General features: G+C 31.4%; 2 protein-coding genes across 2 annotated transcripts in view; one reads left to right on the forward strand and one right to left on the reverse strand.

Moving 5' to 3' along the window:
- Window positions 1-17,314, forward strand: part of LOC132743289 (protein Wnt-1-like) — a 64,968-nt gene extending 47,654 nt beyond the window's left edge. The window contains exons 3-6 of the mRNA XM_060731826.1: window positions 8,636-8,901; window positions 10,922-11,072; window positions 13,901-13,927; window positions 15,157-17,314. Of these exons, the coding sequence (XP_060587809.1) occupies window positions 8,636-8,901; window positions 10,922-11,072; window positions 13,901-13,927; window positions 15,157-15,491 (779 nt within the window). The 3' untranslated portion in view covers window positions 15,492-17,314. The remainder of the gene's footprint in view (window positions 1-8,635; window positions 8,902-10,921; window positions 11,073-13,900; window positions 13,928-15,156) is intronic.
- A 1,293-nt stretch (window positions 17,315-18,607) lies between these two features.
- Window positions 18,608-25,595, reverse strand: part of LOC132743290 (protein Wnt-6-like) — a 59,294-nt gene continuing 52,306 nt past the window's right edge. The window contains exons 5-6 of the mRNA XM_060731828.1: window positions 21,357-21,619; window positions 18,608-19,547 (exon numbers count right to left, since the gene is read on the reverse strand). Of these exons, the coding sequence (XP_060587811.1) occupies window positions 19,110-19,547; window positions 21,357-21,619 (701 nt within the window). The 3' untranslated portion in view covers window positions 18,608-19,109. The remainder of the gene's footprint in view (window positions 19,548-21,356; window positions 21,620-25,595) is intronic.

Genomic DNA, 25,595 nt, shown 5'->3' on the forward strand with positions numbered 1-25,595 from the left:
CAAAGTCTCTTATCTAGATATGAAGACGTTTTTTATGCCCTCTTGTGTGGTTTTATATTTTCTATCTTTTAACTTTAAAAAAACAAAAATTTTCGTTGACAATAACGCCAATTCATTAATTTGACATTAGTCGCACCAATTCCGCTTAATGATAGACCCGAAGATTTTTTATGATCTTTTTACTGATGAACATAGTAATTAGTCAAGGGAAATTTCACTTGAAGAGAACAGTTTCGGGTGTTCTGAAGTACCGTTGGAAAATTGAGGGGAAAAATGACAAATTGTTTAATTACTACATATTAGCATTAAACAATGTTTAAATGTTTTGGCAACATATGCGAACCTTGCATACCGTTTAGAAGGTCAGATTACCACCCAAGTAAAAACTGTGCATGTGTAAGGGGTGTTATTGGCTATAAATTATCCATATAATAATATATTTGTAACATCTCAGATGAGAAGGTTAAAAACATTTTCTTAACAAATTAAATACGGTTAATTAGCCCCTAATTGAATGTTGGGACATACTTTACTACTATTTAGCAAACTTGTTACTTTAATGGTTATCCCGCACGACATTTAGTTGAGAAAAACACTTGTTTACGTATTAAAGTTAAATAAATTTTGAGTTCACCAGTTGTGAAAGTGTTAGCTATTGATACCTTTTTGTAACATAGATGATATTGTTAAATAGTTTTTTCTTATCTCCTCTCCGGGAGAGTATCCTCAATTACTGCGCCGCAGAAAATAGTTCGCTATATTTTTCCTTAGGACTTGTTATAGCGACTGTATGTCTATTATTTAATGTTATTTGCATCGTGTACACACCGGTAACATAAAACAAACAAACGTATCGTGATGGCAAAGTATTTCTTTAATTACAGTTTGTTCATCTTGATAATATTTATGATGGCAGTAACAACCGAGAACCCCGGTACAAATTAAACTGTGCGGTTTTGTGGTGAAATCAGCCTCCATTTCATTTTATAAATAAATTGCAGCCATTAAATTTCAACATTTCAATCAAACAGCCTTTTTCTTCTAATTTGTTAACATAAGCTCTACAAAAGGTCCATTTTTCCTTTCATTTAAACTGAGAAACATAAGATTTTTTTATGATTTAATTAGGTTTTACGGCTACTCGACACAGGATATTTACGTAACTTTCGGAGTGCTTCTTCAAACATCTTTACCTCATTCAGGAAAAGAATTTTTATAGTAAACTTTAAAGGACATTTCTAGTATTAAAAGGTCGGCCGTAGTTATTATGAAAAAATACTTACAGAATACAAAAAGAGAACAATTTGACATATTGAATAATACAACGCACACGCGCCGATTCATATATCAAGCTAAAACAAATAGCTTTATCTTTGAGTATTTACTAAACTGCGGTTTGTATTAAGATAACCTGTTCGTCAACAATTCGTATAAGTTCGGTTCTTTTCGTCGCTCTCCGTATGCGCTTTTAATGATAATCCATTTTTAAAACAATGCGGATTCATAGAACCACAACAATAATATTGTGGATGCTGAAAATTTTCAAACTATCTTAATCCAGCGATGTTTCAAATCTTTATTATCTTAAAGTACAGGTATAAAAATAAAATCCGAAGAAGCTGTACGTAAAGAATATATTTAATTACAATTTAATAGTATTAATGTTACTAGGTTTAATTTTTTTCAGATTTAAGATGCAATAAGAATTAATTGTGGCATTTAATCACTGGTGCTAAATTTCATACTAACTTACAACATATTGTTCTAGTGGGATACTGTCCAGTGTGTTTTTGTCCTAGTGGGATATTGTCCAGTGGGATAATTTTCCAGTGGGCTATAGTCGCGGTGGGATATTTCCCAGTGGGATATTGTCCAATGAGCTATTATCGTAGTGGGATATTATCCGGTGGGCTTTTGTCACAATTTGCTATTTTCCTAGTGGGATAATGTCCAGTGGAACAATTTTCCAGTGGGCTATAGACATGGTGGGATATTGTTCTACCTAGTTGGATATTGTCCGATGGGCTTTTGTCCCAATTGGCTATTTTCCTAGTGGGCTATTGTTCCGGTGTGGCATTGTCCGTAACCCATGAATGAAACTTTTTTCTAAATCTAACGTTACACAAGGAGGAGGTTAAAAGTAGATGAAAAAAAAGAATAAATAAAAACAGTATTATCGTTCATTCTGAAAATCGATGCATTATATTAACACGTAGATCAAGTTAGCAAATTTGCGTTACAATGACTGAAAGAGCAAAATATCTAAAATAAGCACTTTATTAAAATAAAATAGCTGTTTTAAGAATTAAAGGGTATAAAGCTATATCTTTTGAAATATTTAAAAAAAAAATAATCAACCATAAAATTGTATTGTTTCCATAATACTATGTATGATCCATTCTCGAAAATGTTGTAATATAGAATGCCTCTGCTGATTAACACACATGAATATTGTACATAAACAGAATAGAATATTCAAAACAAAATATTATACTGCTGTTTTAACCGTTTAGCAATAATTTCATGTCTGCGCCATCCGGTTTTAAGGCAAAACACTTCGATTTCTCTTTCATACAATCAAATTGGAAGTATTCACTTTAAAAATTTCAAACAATAATATATGCAGCAGATATATAGCCTCATACACTTAAAAGAAAGCATTCATTCTTTGTAATATAAGACAGCAGATTGTTGCGCATGCTCGTAAAATTATTCAGAGAAATGATACAAACCAAGCCGTAAAACTGCAATTTTAGGGACGTGACAATGAGCAGTTTCTCTTCGTCATAGCCAAATGAAAAAAATATAAAAAATACATTCGAACATATCATGGTAAATGATGTTTTACTATTTGAGATTGGATAAAATAATTAAAGAAATACTTCATTCATTACTAATAGACTTGGTATGCTGGATAAATGTTTAAACGTTTAAATATTTGTCGATTTCACTCGCACCATCAACCGCGTCAAAATTTTATTTTTTTGTCACTTATTATCAATTTTGCCCATTCATACTTTAACCATATTAGAATCAGATAAATTTCAAAGTTAATAGTGAGATATTAGAATACGATACGTGCAGTAACTTTTCAATTACAGCGTTCAATATTTAAAGTGAAATGTTCCTTTTACATATTTTCAATTAATTTTTTTTCTCACTAAATGCGTTTGGTTTACAGCCAATTAGGTCCTCCTCAATCGCCCAATTTCGTACTTCGTACAAAACATGCTATAAATTTCAATCTTATTCGAAATAAGAGAAAATTTATAACCAAAAATTGTTTATTACGTTTATATTCTGGTAACGTTGCTCCTAAACCAGAAAGGAACTGCCACAATACAATGCCTTGCCTTAACCCGGTTCTACATATATTTAAAATAATCCACTCTACTATGCCGCATATGATCCTTTATCTCTCTTGGTCATTTCTTAAACACGTGCACTTACAGCAGTAGCAATATGATGACAACGGCCAAACTGGCCTCTTTTATTGTGTTATATAAGCAGTCATGTGGTGGTTTATCGAAGAACTCTTTTCTGTGCTTGAATTGAAAATAAGATAAAATAATTTACATATTCATGGCTGAAAACTCTACTTTGCGTTACTTAAATAAATAATGTACTACAAATATAAACAGTTTTGAGAAGGTGCCACGATTTTGATGTTGACACATACACGCTTTGTTGTAGTGCAATGTCGTCATTTGTCCAGTGTCACGATTAAACCCCACTTTAAAATACAATTTCTTTGTACTGAAAGCAATACCCTTTTAGTTATTTTAACCAGTTTCCAATCACATGAAAACAATTAGACAAATGAAGAATTGCATTTGTATAGAGTTACGTAACACAGAAAGATTAGATAAAGAAAACTTATAAAGGTAGACTGATGTAAGAGAACTTTCTCAATGCTACAGTTGCAAAGACGCACCAAATCTATACACTTTGTAAAGTTTGGAAAGAAAGGTTTTTTTTATCCCAACCTATCTCCATCCCTATAAATAATGTTCTTTCTAATTTTGATTGAATTCTTTACAGGCGGACACGCTTCGTGTATCAGTTTAACTACATACTTTAGCAGTAAATTTCAGGTGTTTTAGACATAAATCTATTTGTTCTGGACCTTAATAAAACTTAATTTGTTGGTTTGATTGCTAATAGTAATCTCGATGATTTGCGGGCGATACGTGTTGCGGCCGGATAAGTGATGACAATAGCGAGATCGGAAAGGTTGATTTTTTAGCCTGTACCACTTTGCTCTTCGCCGTTTTAACATTACTTTATTACTTTTGAAGGTATTTATCTACTAAGATAGCATCTTAACCTCTGTCGATATAACAGTTTTACAGCTGAAATGTGTAAAATCATCTCCACAAAACAGGGTAAAATGTGTTGGATTTAATATATGAAAAAACATATTATTGCGACCACCCGTTAAAAGATTATTTCGCGGTTTCGTCAATGTAATCAAAATGTAATCATGAAAAAATGACAAACTCTCCGTCAGTAATTAGTGATAAATGATGTTCTGTTCTGATTATATGAAATAAATTATGTTATTTACTGATGACACAATCAAAAATTAAAGAATTTAACAACGAAGGTACAGCTTTTATCCAAATTATACATACAAAAATGTGTATATCATTTAATTATTTTTTGGGGTGTATTTGATCTACCTTAATTTAAAATTAACATTTGTTTAAAATCGTAATGATACCAGCCTATTGTTCAGAAAAGTTATTTAATAATTATTTGCAGTAAGCAACTACGCGTAGTTGACATTGGTTTTTGATATATATTTTTTTTAATTGTGTGTATTTCCTTTGAAAAGGACAGAAAAGTGCTCTTTTAAGTTAATTGTGTGAAAAAGGAAAAATTCCACACAAAAAATATATTATAATTCGTATATGCAATAAAATAATAGTTCAGTTCAGAAACTCTATTTCCCACATATAGACATAAGCGATTTAGAAAAGAAAAGAAAGAAAAAAAAAAGTTCAGCGGACTGAAAATTGGTTGAGATATATAAAATAAAATAATTTCGCGTTCCACATGACTGAATAAAGATCTACATCAATGGAATGGCTATTCTAGTACAAATCTATTTTCACAGCATTAAATTTTCCACTCGTATAAACTCATTACCTTTCTAACACATGTTCTTCATAGTAAGTGACGCGAAAGTTGATTCAAATTTCACGCTTTTTTATGCATCTCTAAACCGCCAGTAGCAACTTTACAGCGACAAGTATTTGTATGCATTGAACACAGTTCCCCCGTGGAGGCAGGGTGTTCCGTACTAAATCATATAGTAATTTGTCATTTTTTTCGCCGGGCCCCAAAATGCATATATATGCGATTATTATTCTAATACGTATCTTTCAAACAAATTGAGATGTTAAGAAAATCATAAAAGTATATCGCGTGTACAATTTTCTAATATACGTTTTATTTATTACTCTGGCGTAGCAAGTTAAAGTCATTTAGAGTAAATTGAAAGTTGTATCACTGGGCTTGAATGCTATTAAATTCAGCCTGGGTTCGGGTTTCATTTAATTTACGACAGTATATGTGCTTATTAGCTGTAAAGTAAAGCTAGCACAGATGTTCACGCTCATGGATATGGTTATTTAGTCAGTTACATGTAGGTATTGGTAGTAAATATTAAATATACCTTTATATATATAGGCATTTGAATATACCATTACGATTGCATTTGCAACCTGTACAATAATAATTATGTAGACAGGAAAACAAAAATTTATTAAGGCCACCGACCCATATACACACTTATCATAAATATAATGAAACAACAACAACAACAACAACAACAACAACAACAAAACATCAGATCATGAAACTTTTGTAATTTTTCTTTTTTTAATATCCTTTTCTTTTTTTTTCTTCATTTCCTTTTCTCTAATTTTCTTTCGTCTTCGATAGAAAAAAATTCATATAAGTTTCATTTGGTAAACAAACACTTGATTTTCTGGAAAAAAAAATACATTTTGAAATTTTGAAATTTAGGTATTTATTATACTTTATAAATACTTTAAAGGAACTCCACTGAGGTCCAAAAAATGTAAAAACATAAAAGTTTAATTTCTGACATAGATCAGCCGGGGCACTTTGCACAGAAAAATATGCAAAACATGTTTAATAAAAATACTAAAAAATCGATTTCAGTGAGAAGCATTGCACCGCATTTAACTTTTGTTCATTTAAATTTCATTTGCAATATTTTGAATATTGACTTTTTATAGAATATGCATAATGTAAAATATTTTGTTTTGTTCGCCAGATATCATAAGTGAACTTGTCCATCTTCCGATTAGGACAAAACCATTCAGCATTTTAAGGGAACAAAATTAAAAAATGCATTGACTAAATAGCGGACAATTGCAGACCACAATTAGTCGACACGGACTACTCTGCTCACATTGGCAGATTCAGTTGACGACACAGCAGGAAACTGTTGCAATAGTAAAAACAAAAAATTAAGTCGAGTTCACTAAGTGCGTATATCATCCTATATCTATTGCTCTGTTATTAATACGTATTTTATTGTATGTTAGTTTATCTTTGTGAAAATAACCACTTGTATTTTACTGTTGGAACATTGCTTTACTTATACCGTTTACACAATCACTGTTATTGTTGTCTGTGGAATCTGACGAGTCAATTCGTACAAAAGGCTATCAATTCCTTTAGAGATAAAGATCAACAAAAACACTATAGTTCCGAGATACGATCCACTATAATACGCGTTAAAACCGTGCACGGGTGCTTCACTTTTGCATGAAGTTAGCGTACTCTTGCACCAATACATCTTAAGTTAAATTCTGAACAAACTGTTGTTATCTGTTACGTCACTGTACCGATATATCAAACAATTTATATTACTATCGAATTGTACATTGAGAAATAAAATTTCCATCCACTAACACGTGCTGAATGAAATATGCTGTTGAACTCTCCCGTGCGAAGATTCCAACACTCGCGTGCCATTAAATAAGAACTCAACCATCCAAGTAACCTTATTAATTTTATTACGCACCGAAACCTGCCTCTTTTATGTTCTCGAGTGTCTTTGATTTAAGAAACTTGTAGAATTGTTTGAACATTTTAAACTATTTATAACAATTCTTTCTTTTTTCTCTCTATATTTTTGGAGTACAAGTTGATAACAATACAGAATACAATTTTAAAAAAGACCGTTGTGTCGCAGCTAGAAATCAAATTCACATACACGGACTGTCATTTTAAAGCCCGCGGTTCTATGCATATAACACTATCTAATGGCACATAAATATCTGTACATCTTATATTTGATATTACTATGATATCGGACATTCACGTCCGAATGATCACGTTTACTGGTACACAGGTTTTTACCTTAAACATACCCGTGTTCGAATCCTGCAGTGACGTTGAACTCTTTGGCAAGATAGCTTCCCGACGAGCTTACTGGAATGGTTGTTTTCCCCGAAAAACGTGTTGAGCAGCTGGAGTGCTGATTTATCGGGGAATCGGGAAAATAAATAGAAATTCGCCGTTTATACTTACTATTATTGTTTCCGACTTAAAAAGCAGACCAAATGCTCAAATAGTAATATAATAAAAATATCTCTTACATAAAGACATATTTTACGACCACCTACTCTCAAATGCGTCCCTTTATATCATTTCAATTATAGAAAAAAAACTTGCATTGTATCTTTTTTGAATCAATTTATAAGCTTGTTTAGGGCTATTCGGACACAAAAATGTTAAGAGCGAAATATATAATTTCGTCAATGATAGTTGTCGGGTAATTCAATACAAAGATAGTTTACAATAGTCTAATTTACACTGATGTGAATTAAGAAGTTATGTTTGAAAACAAATTGACCATGGTTTGTTGAAAACTGATATCGTTGATAGGAAACTTTCATGGCGGATAGAATCACAAACTTATATTTCAAATATGCAAGTGTGCATCAAACCAACGACCTTTTTCGTGTTTTTGTGATTTAAGGACTCGTCACTATTACATTATAGCTAGTGCAATCGTATTTGTCATTTCTTTTAGCTTTTCATTTAAGAAAAATGTTTATCTGAATCACAACTGTTTACCTGAATTATTATTAGTAAATGTATTACCAGTGCTTAACTTGATAAGTTGAATATTTCATTTGTTTAAGAACGACTATACTAGTTATGAAGCCAAATACCTTTAAAAACAATCTGTCAAAATTTGTAATAGTCAACTGATAAATGAAAGTAATTAAATGACAAATAAACAAAACTTTTAAAGGACAGAAACAGGGAATTTTGATATCTTTAAGTTACTTGCTTTTTTTACTTAGTAAGATACTCGCCCTACCTTGCAAAACAATAAAAAAGAGAAAAAGGACATGTTTCAGACACCTTGAATCATAGTTCCGTTTTTATTGTTTTTCATGTTCATTGTCACGTGATTATTTGGTAGCAGACAGATGGAAGAGCAATTATTGTCGTCTGCCAGCATGACTAAGGCGCATGAAAGTCTTTGGCTTGTGCTCATTGTTATGCATCGGTGAAACAAAAAGAGGATAATTAGAAAATAATTCATACCTCAAACAAGTTCTATGAGTAATTGTAATTTCAGGTTGTCGGGAGACAGCTTTCATCTATGCAATAACAAGTGCAGCAGTCGCACATTCTGTCGCACGCGCATGCGCGGACGGAAGTATTTACACATGTACATGCAATTACAATCTTCGACAACCACATGGCGTGGACTGGGAGTGGGGAGGATGCAGTGACAATGCCAACTTTGGAAAGAAGTTTTCAAGGAAATTTGTTGATGTAGCAGAAAAGGGGCGTGACTTCCGATACATGATGAATCTGCATAATAATGAGGCCGGTAGACGGGTAGGTATACTCTGATATTTAACAATAACAAATGGCCATTTTCCGCCCTATCTTTATACACAGTCCGTTTAAAATGGAAAAAATGAAATAACCGCTATTAATTCGAAAGATAATTCACAAGATTAAAAAATTGCTTTCCGATGTTACAAAAACTATGCCATTCGATCTTGACAAAGTAGCATTGGCTAACTTTTATTTTCTTACACTAAGTAAACTTATTTTACATTTATTCAATTTTCTTAAATTCGCTGGTGTATTATTCTTGTCTGTTTTAATTCAATCTTTGACGTCGCCTGTTGAACTTTCGCGAAAAGTGCAAACTAAAGTGTAGTTTGATGACAAACTAGGGCTGTTGAACTTGGAGACAGATTACGCTCTCCGCTAGATCAAATCATCGTGATTGTGCGATCACAATTAAGTGCGAAATAACTCTATCAAGTAAATGAACATTTACCTGCCAACGCCAACAATAGAGGAGTCACGGGTGAGCGGATGTCAATACTAAATAGCCGCGCTCTGTCTGTTTACGACGGGCTTAATACGATGTTGCGAACGATTTGATACATACAATCTTGTATTACTCAACCAAGTTTAAATACTTGTAAGATCACATTGTAAAAGTATTTAGACAATGATGACCCAAAAGAATCAACAGTGATAAAACTGTAAAATTTCATTTTGAATTTGATGAAAATGTGTTAAAACCAATAACAGTAAGACTTGAAGTTAATGTTTCCGCAAAATATTTTTTTTAAACGAATGAAAATAGTTTTATACGTGATATTACCCCCTTTTTAATAAACAAAAATGAAGACATCTAGATATTATATAAGATTTTACAGTAAATTTATTTGATGATTTGGAAATGAATTTAAACTTTTAGCACTAAAGAGGCATATTTGAAGACGTAAAAAATTATGTTGTACTAGCTTGGGAATCTTACACAGAATGTCACATTGGTCCACGTTCAAGTTTTCAAGTTCAAATTCATTTCATGCTATATGTGCCCCTTGGACCATCATTTCCATTATGCTATCAAAATGTGGAAACGAGATCCCTCTGGAGCAATGAAAACATAGTTTAAAAGTAAAAAATGCAGTCTCGCTTTGATTTATTCTGTTCAGGAGAAATATTGTTAAATCAATTATCTGTCACACACCCTGGCACCGGCTGAAGAAAATATCCAGTCTTAAATATAATAATAAATGAGGAATCAGTGATCAAGATGATCAGCAAGCTATCATGACACTGCTGTAATAAACCTAATTCCTTAACTGTTTAATATAAGATTCGCCTTTTGATATAACGGAAACAAAATCCACATTTGCATATTTGTAGCCCCTTTTTTTATTAAAACATAATGCATATACTATTACTTATATGAACGTATTTGTTTTTGAAGGAACTCATAAACATATGTAAATTGATATCAAAATTAAATTGAAACATTATCGGGGACAAAAATTATTCACTTAAATTTTTTGTCATATCTTAAAAATGTAATAAAAAGAAAAACGCATTTGAAAAGCATACAATCTTTCTTTATTTCGGAAATGTAACAATAAAATAAATTCTAGTAAATGATCGCACCTTATAAAAAACACGCAGGGTCTTCCTACATAACATCTAAGACCAGTCAATTATTCATATATATCTTTAATAAAAGTGAATCCACTGAGGTTTTTTTTGATAGACAGTGACTAAAAATGTTTTTTTTTAAAGAATTGCTTACCATTTGATTAAGGTCTGGACTAAAAATATGTGTGCGAAATTTCAGATCCTTCCCTAACTCAATTTTCCAAGACTAATCAATTTGTATCGTGCAAATGACTCAAAAATGAATAACGTTTAAACACCTTTCACTGTAAAACAGAGATAAGAATCGTACAAAAAGTTTTCAATTTTACTCTGAGTATATTTCTTTATAATTATCTTTTGCAGATTTTCCCAATTTAAGGGCATCACTTGATTTTTGTGTAAAAAAAATCCAATTTTATACAAAATATTGATTATTTTTCAGCACATAAAGCGTGAGATGGAGAGAGACTGTAAATGTCATGGTATGTCAGGAAGCTGTACTATAAAGACTTGTTGGATGAGGTTACCAGTGTTCAGAAAAGTCGGTGATATTCTTAAAGATAGATTTGATGGTGCGTCCAGAGTTTTACCAGGTCAGCTATTTATTAATTGACGTTATTTATAAAAATATATAATATGTCAGCCAATTTGATGATGATTCCAGAGATTTACCAGGTCAGCTATTTATTAATTGTCGTTATTTATAAAAATATATAATATGTAAGTCAATTTGATGATGCGTTCAGAGTTTTACCAGGTCAGCCATTTATTAATTGTCGTTATTTATAAAAATATATAATATGTAAGCCAATTTGATGATGCGTCCATCAGAGGTGATTGTTTTAAGTACAGATGAACGCTTGACAAGAAGTGACTTGTTTACAAAGGAAGGTATATTTTTTAATGATTTTGTATACAGTTAAATGCAAAATGCCTCCAAATATGTTTATGTCTTACGTGAGCCTAGACATTGCTGGAATAAGTAAGTATAAATGTTGGCGAGTATACACATTAGATGATTAAACATTTACAGAAATTACCTTTAACTAGTTACTCTTCTATATTCGGACTTTTGGCCAGATTGTTAACATTTTCCATTTTACTTAGACATAATTTTTTTTTCGTTTGATATTTTCCATAGTTATGTTTTAGGCAAAAGGATTTGATGATAATAAAAAGGAAACAATTGCAGCGCCTTGTTTGATACCTAGGCATTTTTTCCTGGTATTATTTACAATGCCAGTGAACAATAAAGATTGTGCGTAAGAGACTTTATTTTAAAATCAAAGCAGGCATAATTATGACCTATTATTGTCAACATACATGTAGTGGTAAAATGTCTACCAAAAGTCTTGAAAAATGTTAAAAGGTTAAATGGAAAGAGGAAAAAACCTCAATAACCTGTGTAACAACTTTTAGAGGACGTGTTCTCGTCTTGTCATATCTGAAATTGACTAATGTTTAACTGTTTATGATAAAAAATTGAAATTTGCTTCAAATGAAACGTTTAGAACAATCTAAAACAGGTAAAGAATAAATTTATATTCATTAAGTACCAATTTGTCTAAGAATATTTATTACTAGTATCTTTAGAATCACTTGAAAGGTCTTTATTATCGAAATTTTTGAGTCAAGTAATAGCATCGAAAAAAATTATTATGAATTCAACTGAAACCTTTGTCAACATCAATGTTATTTTTTTTAAGTGTATAAAGCTCTATCCGATGCAATATTTTTAACAAGTCAAATATAGTTAAAATATGTTGTTTTCATAATCTTGCTGTTGCTTGAAGGATTTTGTAACATAGATTGTCTATGTTATTTAATATACATGAATATAACACGTAAACAGATTAAATTTTCCAAGAACAAAATATTCCGTTCTTATTTGTGTAGATTTTACGATGATTTCACGCATGTCCCACTCGCTATCAATATTTTCTTTCACATTAGGTATTCTGTAAGCATTGTGAACAAAATTTTAAGTCACATGCAGCAAATATATAGCTTTATACACTTTACAGAAGCGCACGAAGCAGTCCAAGGTAAGTAACTCAGCTTATAATTCCAGACTTGCGAAGAGATTCGAATAGATGATATTGGTAAGCAGAGTAAGGTTGAAATAGAAGGTATAGCATATTAAGACAAGGTATCAGATGGAATGAAAGTAAATGGGGTTAAGAGAAGGAACCGTTTCAAAACTTAAAACGGAAAACTTCTATACTCAAAAGGTGCAACGCAAGCATGCGTTATTGAGCGCAATTGCCAACACTTCTGTTGAAATGCAAACATGATGACAGAAAATTTAATTCAAACTATTACATACGCAATCTTGTAAAACAATATTTACCATAGTTAGAAAATGTAGCGCAGGCGGCCAAGCGATATATTAGTAAACATTTAGACATCATGTGTTCATTACATTTCCATAATGTAGTGTAGAAGTTGAGGTTGTAACTCCAAAACTTGTTTGTGCTTGTTCTACTAGACCTTTGCAAACCTTCTCACCCGGTTTTATTAACCCTAATCTGTTGTCATCTTATTTAAATCATATCAGATTCAGTTCAATATTTTGGTACCTACGAAATAGCAAATGCATTTGTATGTATGTTTTTTATTCAACATTAACATTTTAACAAAATTTCAATATTTACGAGTTACCTGTCATTCAACTGATGTTAACTACATATAACTACATAAAGAAAACCTTTAAAAGTGAAAAGGTGTGCATAGATTTAGTAGGCAGAGTTTTGTATGGGTTAGGGGAGTGGTTATATATCTTATCAGCCAATCAGTTTATTCGTTTTCATATATTCATTACGATGTTTATTCATATACAACTCTATCGATGGATAACCTATAAATATCTTAATACTACCTTTTCTCATTCTATATCATGCCTTATGTGCTATTCGATAATTCTATTAATGTTTTTTGCTCAAATGTTATTAACTTTCTTTAACTTTTATATTTCAGTATTCCTATACATAACTACTTGTTAAAAATCTGTACACATCAATCAATGAATATATAAATATTGTATAATCTTTATTCAAGTTAACGTCATATTAAGATTCGATTTGAATGTTTTAATCGCTTTAAATTTAATATGTATGACATGTACATAAACAAACAAACACCAACACCAAATAAAAGACAACAAAGGCCTACATGTTATCATTTATATGTTATCACCTTAGCCAATGAGCGTTTTGTCATCATACCATTATTAGTACAGATTTAGGACTCAAAAAAGTCCTTATTATTTAGATTGATAGTTTGTTTCCCATCACAGCTAGAACAAACACACAAAAAAACCATCTGCTCTGAAATAATTCTGTTTACTTATATAAGCTTTAAAGCAGACCAACGTAAATTGTGTATTTCCATAATTTGATAAGATCTTTTAATTTGATTTTAGGAAATGAGGGACGAAATGACGCAGAAGGTCAGTAATTCACGTTGTCGTAGTACATGTTTTATTTGTTTTGTTTTTGTCTTTTTTTTAGGTATTTGGTTTGTGTAAACAATGATTTCTGCAGAGCAATTATCACTGCTAATGCGTGGAAGGTCGAATCTTAAAAAAAAACATTGCAAAACAATTAAAAATGAAACTTCAAAACGAAATTTATGTGTCTTTGGAATATTTAGTTTTTTATTTAAATTGAGTTTGTGCATTATTTATATTTACACTGTTTTTTTGTGGAAAGAGATAATTTATTTAGCAATGAACGACGCTTTTGCTCACATATTTTAGTATTTTCTCCAATCGGTGTCCAGAAGTTGAAGAATCTCTAGTAAAACCTAGCGTTGGATTTGCTCGCACAAGTATTGGCAACCTAAATGCTCTGGGGATATTTGTATAACCTCTATACTGTATAAAGATTCAAAATGGATGCATAGTTACTTATAAGTGTTAGCTATTTCATTTCTCATCTTGCTTGGCTTGGCTGCCTTAAGCTTCTTAGCGTCTTTGCTTGTTATATTTGTATTTATGCTAATGTATATCAGCGTTGCTTATATGTTGTCAATTTATTCATGGTAGACTGGTCCAGAATTTTCTCATTTTCCTCCTAATATATACGCTTATGATCGGATTAAGATTTAATGGATTTAACATATGATTAGGTCTCTGGCATGTATGATATACTTTGAATTTGGTGACATCGCATGAAAAAAATGTTTCCCCTATTTACGTGTGGGAGTAAAATTGAAAATAAGTGTATGCGAATACCTAAATTGAATGTAACATTTGATATTATCGTTAAAATATTTATTGTTGCCTAGAACCATGTTGGCATGTTTGTTCAAAAAACGCATTTGCTTGCTTTGATGCCAGTGAAACGACTACTTGTGTTGGATTGTTTGAACAATTTTTAACGTTACCTCCCTTGGAATGTTAAAAACATATAATAGATATATTGAATTGGTTTGTGCTTTACATGAAAATGTCCTGTTTTATGTTTGTCTTTAACTTGCTATATTTAACCCTGCCATTAAAAATTAAATCGACTATAAATAAACAATGTCATTTCTTTAGTTACTCAAATTATAAGACAGCTATATACACTAACATGTTTATTTCTTTTCATATTTTAAAAAGAAAGTTGAAAATTCAAGTGCCATTTTTTTTGTTTTTCTTCAGTTTAAACAATAAGTTTTCAATTTTAATTTCAGCAAACAACAATGGTGGCCGAAGATCTAAGAAGAAATTGAAGTTGGAACCGGCTGACCCTAATCATAAGCGTCCTGACAAGAGGGACTTAGTGTATTTTGAAGAATCTCCGGACTTCTGTGAGGCTGATGATAGTGCGGGAACATTAGGAACAGTAGGAAGGGAATGCAATGCCACATCAATTGGGATTGATGGGTGTGACTTAATGTGTTGTGGGCGTGGTTACAAATCTGAGACATATACAGTTAGGGAAAGGTGTAGCTGCACGTTTCATTGGTGCTGTGAGGTTAAGTGCAAAATTTGTACAAGGACGAAAATACGGCACACATGTCTGTAAGCAGGATTGAGCAAGTGTTATGGAAAAGGGTCAAGTAAAGGTGGTGCTAATAAATATGTCAATAGTGTTCGTATTGAATATATGATATTCGAGGAACTATATAAAGGGTCATAAAGGGTCGAAAAATGCCTCTTACATGTTAAACCATATTATAATTATGCCGGAATTGTACTCATTAAGGAAACAATCATGGTTACTAACGGTAACGATAGCTTAATGTGCTACGTAAATTGTGCAACATTGTTACGTAACGTACACATCAATTGCATATTAGTGTTCAACAACATTTTGTGTGCTAAATTGTGTAGTTATTGTGATACAAATGATGTATAAAGGTGTCTGCCTTTCTGTATGTCTTAATGACTATCATATTTAAAAGCTATGCAAACTTTCTCGTGTTCTAACTGTTATTTGTATTATTGGCATTGTAAAAGTTATGTACATATATATGGTTTATACATTTCTTTAAGTTGATGCAATGACCGTTTTTTTGTAAACCTTACATTTACAACATTTTCGCTACTGCCTGCATATTATCGTTTATGATATTTAGACATTTACTTGATTTTCATTCGATATTTTTAAAGATATTTTAGCCTAACTTAGATGTTGCATCACGTTGAAGTATTTAAAACGCGCTGTCAAATGCTCTGCATTTGTAGATATGATAAAAATAGAATACAACTTACATTCTGATCTTAAGACACATTTTGTAACAAGAAAGAACACAAAAACGCTTTATTTCTATTGGCAATTTGTAGAAAATAACGTTTCAACTCTTGCTCATTTTAAAATAACCCCCTTAGTAGTAAAGAAAGAAAAGTACCAACAAATGCAAATAATGTTGTCATGGCTTTGGGCAACATCAGGATCAAAATCTGCAGCTGATTGTGCATGTGCATCTATAAAACAGGTATATTGTATAAAATAATTCATAATGTGCTATTCGAAGACAATTCGTCTACCGCATATGTGTCAATATCAAATAGCTTAGTACATGCACTAACAATAGATCAATCACTGCTTGCAGCCAATGATTATAGCCGTCCCTACCTAACTACATAGTCTTTTCAATAAAAATTGGCACATAATAAAATTCTTGGCGAAAGGGATAAATATTAGTGTTTTTATTTTAATTATGTTTGTACAATATTAAAAATGTCTTGATACTACTTTTTCTTTGAAATATAAGATTTATGACATCAATGGAAAACGCGAGTAGGGTTTATACATTTACACTCTTGTTGGTTTAATTACTCATTGGTTTTATCAAATTTAGTGCCATAGATTCTAATGTATTTTGTACACTCTGTTTTATCCAAAAATGCTTAGCATAATGTATCAAAGCCAGTTATGTAGATGATTCTAACCTCAAAATCTGCAGGAAAAGTGAAAATTTGTCATTTATCCAATTATTTAACGCTTAGGGATTGCCTTTACTTTTAATAATTAAAACAAATTGCATAGGTTTATTAAGCGCTCTTGTTAATGAGTGTAAAAATTGATTTTTATGTAAAAATTAAGCTTTATTTTTGGGAGCGTAAAATGGGTCTTGGTGTATACATTAAGCGCTCTTGTTTGGGGTTAAAAAAGTTTATGTGCATACATTTCAAAAGTGATATCAGTTAAGCTGTCATTTAAAATGACATATTTATTGGTCAGTAGATTTGTAAGAATTCTATGTTTGACAAATGGATTTGTCATCCATTTATTTCGTATTTAAGTTATTGTCTTTGTTCATATCTGTATCAAGTTGTGAAAGTTTTGTACATATGTTTTCTATAATTTATTGTTTTACAAAAAAAGAACATTGTGTAAATAGCTATGACCCTTGTTCGTTCTTTTTCATTCAGTACCTTCTATTGACTAAAGAAAATATAATCACCTACAATTTTTAAACGTGTTACAAAAATACGAAAACGTTATGTAAAACTGTTTAAAATATTGAATAAAGAAGCAAAGAAGCAAACTCAACACTAAAACAATACAAATCTTGTGAACAATACATTTTCTCCCCCCGATACGAATTCTCTCCAAATACTTGGTACATTATAACTGTAAGTTTCTTTGTGTCATGAATCGTTTACCATATATCTTCGCATTTAATAGAACTTGCCCGGGTCTCTACGTCTAAAACTAAATGCACAGGCCATCAGTATAATTTCTTTACTGCCTGACCCAATTCTATAGAATTCCTTCTTGCGGAAGAAAAAGCAATATCCAAATTAACATTTTTATGAACTTTATAAACAGAAAAAGTATGTTGTTCAATAATGTTACGGCCGATTCTCGAAATTCTCGAAAGAGGTGTTTCATAGAAATGTCTCTGTTAACACACATTAAAAGTATACTTTAACACAATAAAATGATCTAGAAAAAAACTTATGCTGCTATTTGAAGTATGGTTAAAACCTGCTGGCAATGATTTCTTGCACACGCTATTGGCACTGGCTTTAAAGGAGATATAAAAAATGCTTCTTAAAGGAGTGTTATTTATCAAAATTACAACAAAATTTTTGTAAACTATAGGAGCAGTAATGTTAGATTTTTGAATTTAGAAAATTCTTAGGATAAAATAAGACATTTACCTAGTCAAATCAGGTCAAGTCTAGTATATTTTAGAGCCGTAATATTTAAAACTATACAACAATATGCAACAATATCACATGGTTAAACACGCATTTTGTTTTACAATTTCATTAACGGTAACGAGTGTTTAAAAACAGTTATACGCAATAAGAAGCCTTGCAGTTGTTTGAAGTTAAAACAAAACAATTGACTTTTTTTCAGGGCACTTAAGTGTCACCTCGTTTATTGTTTCACTAACACTCCATTGTAAATATACAGCATGTAATATAAATTGTTATCTTGAAGCTAACACAATAGAAAACTCATGTCTACAAAAATATTTCTAATGTCCACGAGTAATTGCATCTCATAAAACGATCAAGTTACTAAGCTAATTATCAGGAATTAAGACAAGAAATGACAAAAAATGAAAACAAATATGCATGCATTTCCGACAAAACAAGCCCAAAGTATTCATCATAGAAGGCATAAACCCTCTAATCATTATCTTTTTAAGACTTGTTTTGTTGCATTATCAAGTATTAATACTTGTATACGAGTCAATTCAGCAAAATACTTGTTGACAAATTTTACATTTCATGAAATATAAGAATCGCTGGGTCTTGACAAAAAAGACTATGCAAAATAATGGTTAAACAATAATTTATCAATGCACTGCATAGTGGGAAAAACGCTCAGTTGTTTACACTAAATTCATGTATCCAGATGTTTTTTTTTAAATTATGAAAAAGAAATATTCTATTACATACACACGCAGCTTTATATAGTTGTTCCACATACACGGTCAATTTATCCGATGAAAGTGACAGAATATAAGTATCTAAGAAGTTCATAAAAGAAGAAACTTCTTTTCATTGAATATTCAGACTCCATCAGACATTTATCTATCAACTCGATTCTAAAACGATTATGTTTGTAAAATCAACGCCATGATGTAACTTTTACTTATAAAAAGCGGTTTAAAGTGTATTTATTGTCACATAATAGCTGACACTTTGACCAGTCAACCAAGTAAAGGAAAGTCTTTCCTTAGAGGCACCTCGTTATGTTTTGAGCATATGAACATGTTTCGCAGTTAAACTCACAATTGCATGTTTCTGTAACCATTTCTTCTGCCATGCTATATCCCCGTCCACAGCACATCAGTTCACATCCTCCTAAACCTAGTTCGGTTTCATTGCATAGCCTACCATGAGTTCCCAATGATCCATATTTCTTCCTAGGTTCACAGAAATTTTGGGACAGCTTCGCATAAACAAGTGCCTCTTTTGCAGGCGGTTCCTTAAGCCATCTCGACACAAGTTTTCCATCGGCAGACATGCGAACACGATCTGCCTGACTGAATTGTTCAAGTAATCTAGTTCCGATATCACGAAATGATGGCATCACTTTCCAGCACGTCTTTAGTCCGCATGCGGTGGCCCAGCCATGACATTTACACCTCACCTCCATGTGTTTCGAGACGGCCTGAAATCCAGCATGTAGTATGATATTGTATAGTTTGTAAATAAGTAACTGATCATGTCTTGCAATACAGTGTGGTTTTATTCAATGACATAACTTTGTCTTATTTAAGTTTATGGAATTGTATGGCTTTAAATAAAAATACAAAAAAATATAACTAAATAAATGTAAAAAGGGAGAACACCGTGTATTGAAACCTTGACATTGAATATTTGCAAACACGTGTAAGCTACTTGTATATAATTGAGAGACTAATTCATATGAATTCTTAAATTATAATCAAGAGTTTAGAACAAACACATATATGGTGATTTTTTTTATTTTGTTGACCAGTTTTACATTTTGCCACTGAGAAAAAGATAAGTGAAGTTTGGTACAAATAGAGAAAGTAGTGAACGTCAAAAAAGGCAAAAATTCAGAATGCTGTAGCCTTGATTTGATTTAGCCTGTTTGTTTCAACACTTAAACATGGAATGGTGACATTTTTGTTTTGGAATTATCAGCAAAGGTGTTCATATGGCAGTAATTGTGGAACCCTCAATGTGATAAGTTCGTGCTATTAAATGAAAAGCAGCGTATGACCCGCTATTTAAGACTAATTGTGCCCTATACGAGAAAACAATGGGAAAAAACATATAAAAGGTGTCAAAGGTTATGAAAGTCAATCACTGATCATCCCTGAGGCATCATAGCTTGTACTTATATATCTTTACATTATATAATAATAATTTCAACAACATATCAATTTTCCATGAGGTCCTGAGCAAGGAACAATATAAATTTAAAATTTATTAATTTGGTACACATTATGACATTTCCCAGGAGTCTTTTAGATATGAGCTTTAAGAGATGTTTCGCTTTTTGTATTATCTCTCATGAACTGACACAATCAAAGCGAGTCTGCAATTTACATATCATATGGTCGTTCCACTGCTTCCTAGGGGTCACCCTTTACCCAAATGTGTATGAAGTTCAAGCAAAACATTCAAATCTAACCATTTATCTATGTTACAACAAGATTATGAAAGGAAAAACGTTTTTCCCCATTTAACTTATACACGTGGACTTGTTGTAATTGCTTTTTTTTATTTTTGGATCTGAAGCAACAGCATTGAGGGGTATCCATCTTAACCAATCGGCACCAAATCGGTCCCTGTTGTACTATTCTATTTCATAAATTACAGTTCACTTCACACGTACAACGGGGTCGTATCTGTCTTATTTGAATTGTCAACCAATTACAACTTAATACAAAAAAAATAGATCAATTGATGACATATAATCGCCTGCAAGCAGCGATTCACATATCCGAAGATGATGAGACAAAACACAATACAAATTATTTGTGCCACAACTCTTCTCCGTATTTCCCTACCTATTTAAATGTATTTTCTTGACCAATATGCATGTCTTAAAGGATATGGATTGTATTTCAAAATATACAGCAAGTTTTAAATGTGTTCACGTGTTGATCCTGTCACTGGGTATTGGAAAAGACAAACATTGGGGTTATGATCAATGTCTTATGATGATATTTTCTTCTTCTTAAACTTCTTAACAATTTAACAGATTAGAAATCATATAGAAAAAAATGTCCAATAAGTTAAATAATTCGTTCAAATATTAAGTTAATAATTCATTCAAATATTAAGTTAAAATCAACACAATGAATGTTCAATCATACAAACCGACGCAATCTTAATTTAGAAAATAATGCAAAATATCATATCTAAGTTAGTTTTATCGGTCAATTATCAATTTATTTTTGAAAGATATTCATGTTAGTTTTCATAAGATTTATAACAAACCTACCAGTCTTCCAGCTTCTTGGTTATGAAGTCGTATTTTCGTGTTTAGATCGTCACCGCCTACTTCGTCTATAAACTCTTTCGATTTCTCATATCCATAATTAACACCATCGTCACAGCCTATCCACAAAGCTCCCTTTGGGCCATCACTTTGATGTTTGTCAGGTTTACATCCGCATTTCAATCTTTCCTCGGCACAAGCCTTGCCAATTGTAAACAAAGCACCTGCCGCAGTGATTGCGTGTACAAAGGCAGATTCTCTTGTTTCTAAAATGGATACATTGAAAGATGGTTGTACATATGATAATGTTTTTTTTCTCTCAAACGAAATGTATGCTTGGATTTGATATCTTGGCATATTTTCTAGACTTGAACTTTATTTCATCATGCAATTCATATATTTTGCACCATATGAATTTAAATACAAAATGATATACTTGATCTTCTGCCCACATTAGATTATATATTATAACATTTCTTTTTAATATAAGCATCTGAAGGTTGAAACCGGTATCCATTTATAAGACTTCCTTGCAGGTAAGACCAATTTGGCTATGAGCCATTGGTGGTCTTATTACAGAAGTTTATTGTATAAAGTTTTGTCAGTTTCATTTTGAAAATAAAAATTGAGTTGCTATCATATAACAAATTTAATTTATTCCTTAATTTCCTAAACTTTGTTTAATTATGTATTTACGTATAACGATATTTCTACCAATAGATTAAGTTGTTTGATGAATAATGTTATTACATTAAAATTAACTTGCAAAACATGACTTTGTTTTATCATTGTTGTATTGGTACTGTATTACTATTGCTGTAATTTGATGTTACGTTATACACTGTTTACACCATTACAGAATAAATCAGGATAATGCTATATAACGAATGTCATTATATTGAAATGAGGATATGAAATTATATGCTGATGTTTATAAAATTTTGGAATGTATTTATATGGTTTATAAAGTAAATCACTAAGCAGGATAGTAATAAAGCCATGCATGAAACCAATTTTACACAAGTGTTATAACTGTGCATAGGTTATTATGGTATCAGCAAATTATTCCTTTTATCACCATCAAATCATCTTTCAAATTCCAAAATTCTCAAAATGAATATGTTAGATCTCTGAATATTAGTTTTTTTCTTGATGCACCTCAAATTCTGCACCTACTGTCTGCTACCCCATAGAAGTAAACTAAAGGGTTTTTCATTCAACTGTACTTCAAAAGAAACTTGACCGCTATATTTCTTGTAAGAATAAATAAACTGAGCTACAATTCAAGCAAAATAAACGAAATTTATTCCACTCTTACAGGAGACTTGAGAAATCAATGTCTGCAATTAAGTTTTGAAACAAAATTTTAATTTCAGCTATAATGTTTTTATCTGTCAAATTCTAATTTGTACTAGAAGCTATAACTGTAATAGTGCCACATCCCTTTTGTTTGAAGGCAGACGTTTTTACTAGTTTTGTGACATTATCGGCCAATGAGATTGCCTCATTAAAAAATGGAACATTTTAATTAATTCTTCATTTATTTTTTTCATTTCATTTTCATAACTTTATATACATGTATATAATTATCATCATTTGAGAAATTACTGCCTGTTCTATTCTTGTGTATTAAGATTGAATATTTCTGACATGTTTTTGAAATATACAGTTATTTTATGTATGTTACGCAATTTTCTATATTTAGTTTGTATTCATGTTCTTCTAATATACGTAAATGTTTAGTTGCCAATTCCGTGTACTATTTTTTCTAAGCAGGCACATCGTTTTTTGATCATTATACTGTAGAGTAATTTAAATATAGTCTAACTACCACCGACTTAGACCGCAGTGAACGAAACAAACGGTTCTTCTAATAAATATTCCATGACTGATACGTTAAGATGTGTATCAGTACAATCACAGGTTATATATCAGTGTGTTTTGTCAAATAATCATTGTAATGATGAAGAAAATGATTGGATCATATATGAGGATGACTAATTTTCAAGTGCTACATTTCTTCAACCTTTTAACGACAATATATATCAAACTAAAATACTCTCTTTTAATTATTCTATTTTTTAACCAAATGTATCAAACTTCATAACAAGATAATTCATATATCCTTAACTACATAAAAAGAGCCCAGTTACGGAGAAATTATGATTGAGCGAAAAAAAAATATTTTGCTTTACAAAAATACCAAGTTAGACCCAAAAGTACAAAGAAACATCATTTAAATTGCAGTAACGTGTTAACTCCTATTGAATTATTGATGGAATAAACTAAGGTGACATCAAAAGATAAACAACATAGTAAAGAATAAATAAGAATCTTACTTCCCTTACAAAGAGCCAATATTTCCGATACTTAATAACTAAATGCAGAAAATATTCAACATTAAAGTGGACAGGAGTACAATCGATCACATTTTCGAATTGTATTTCAAATATTGATATAACTTAAATAGAATAGTATCATTTTGATTTTTTTTATAAATTGTTGCCCCCCCCCCCCCCCAAAAAAAAAAGATGTTGACAACGTTCTAAGTGGTTTAGTATGAAAATATATATGATGATTTTTTTCTAAAACATTTTATCTGCTTTATAAATATATGTAATAAAGGATCATATGTTTCATTTATAATTATTTCGCGGTTTGTTATCATGTCTAATATTAGATATTATGCAACATTATTATTCACTGTATTTCAAACCTTCCATTTTAGACCAATTCACTTTAACCTGATTAATTCGGAAATAGGTAGGTCGGTAGGTATGTGTGTGTGCGTGCGTGCGAATGTAGTCTATGTTTGATTTGTCCATCCGCCCGTTCAGGCACAAAAAGCAGTTTTCGCTGTCGAGTACGGACCCCGGACATGTCACCAGTCATGCCATTAAAGAGTTAATTTTGTAGCACAAAGTGGTTATAATTTACCTCCATACAATTTTCCCAGAGTACTAGTATTAGTCAAAGATATGAATTTTGAGCCAAAAGAAGGTCATTGTATGGCGGTCAATGAGAACCTAAATGTAAAGTAACCTGGGACAATAATGAAAGCCCTTAAACGGGCTGTTGGTGCCAAGCAAAGGGCCTGCCTCACAAGCCGTCATGAACTCAGTCATTCGTACATTCGTAATTGGCAATCGTAATCTGACACAGTTCTGTTATATACTGTTGGTAGCTTGATATTCAAACCCCTTCATTAAATTTAAAGATGGGTAAATCCGACACATAAATTCATCAAGTTATGGGTTAAATTTAAAAAATATGAACATTATTATCACAACAAAAACTTAAATGGCATCATTGGAATCATGCATAATAATCATGCAAATAGCATGCTGCATGGAAATGAAAAACTCACTTTCCATGTACATATAGCTAATATTGGTAATTGACCATTGACACAGGAATAGCCGTGTGCATATTCAATGTATAGTTATTTCTACAATTAAAAAGGCTGTATCTAAATTTAAGTATGCGTTTCTGTAAACGCATTTTTTTCGTGTTCTTATTTATGATTCAATTCAGAGTTCGAAGTAATGTACTGTCCTAGGATGATAACTTGAGCCTTTGTTTACATAACAAAGACCAATAACAATGCGAAAAATAGGTTAGGCAGATCAATGACACAACCTATAAAAATGAAAATAAAAGTACATGTCATCATATGTCTTGTTAGCGCAGTAGGTAGAGAAACCGTGTCAGTAATGTGTTTTACCCGTACAGGCAGAAGTTCGACTACTGGTACGACACATTGTTTTTTACCTCAGAACAGTTAATAGTTCAGAAAACAAGTTTGACCGGATTTTTCATATACATACATGAATATGATATCGAATATTTTAGTACACTGCGATCAAAAAATACAAAAAGAAAATAGAATGGAAATAAAAAAATATATACTATAAAATATATATTATAAGAAGAAAACAAAAAGGAAATCGAAATATAAATAAAGAATAATGATAAAAAAACAGAGTAAGAAGAAAAAGTGTGGTTATAAAATGACACGAAGTGGGGTTCGAACCTATGGGTACAAAACACTAATAGTTACAATTACTCCGACCTACCGAGAGAGCCATAACGGTAATACACAAACGATTTTGTAAGAATAATGCTATATAGTATATGTAAGTGTTTACTTTTACGATATCGGATAAAAATCCAGATAACCCCGTTTTTCGACTTTCCCATGTACCGTTAAGACCAAATTATCATCTTAGGACAGTACTTTGG

Source organism: Ruditapes philippinarum, unplaced genomic scaffold (assembly GCF_026571515.1).
Source record: "Ruditapes philippinarum isolate M1 unplaced genomic scaffold, ASM2657151v2 ctg331_1_1_1_1, whole genome shotgun sequence".
Taxonomy (NCBI): Eukaryota; Metazoa; Mollusca; class Bivalvia; order Venerida; family Veneridae; genus Ruditapes; species Ruditapes philippinarum.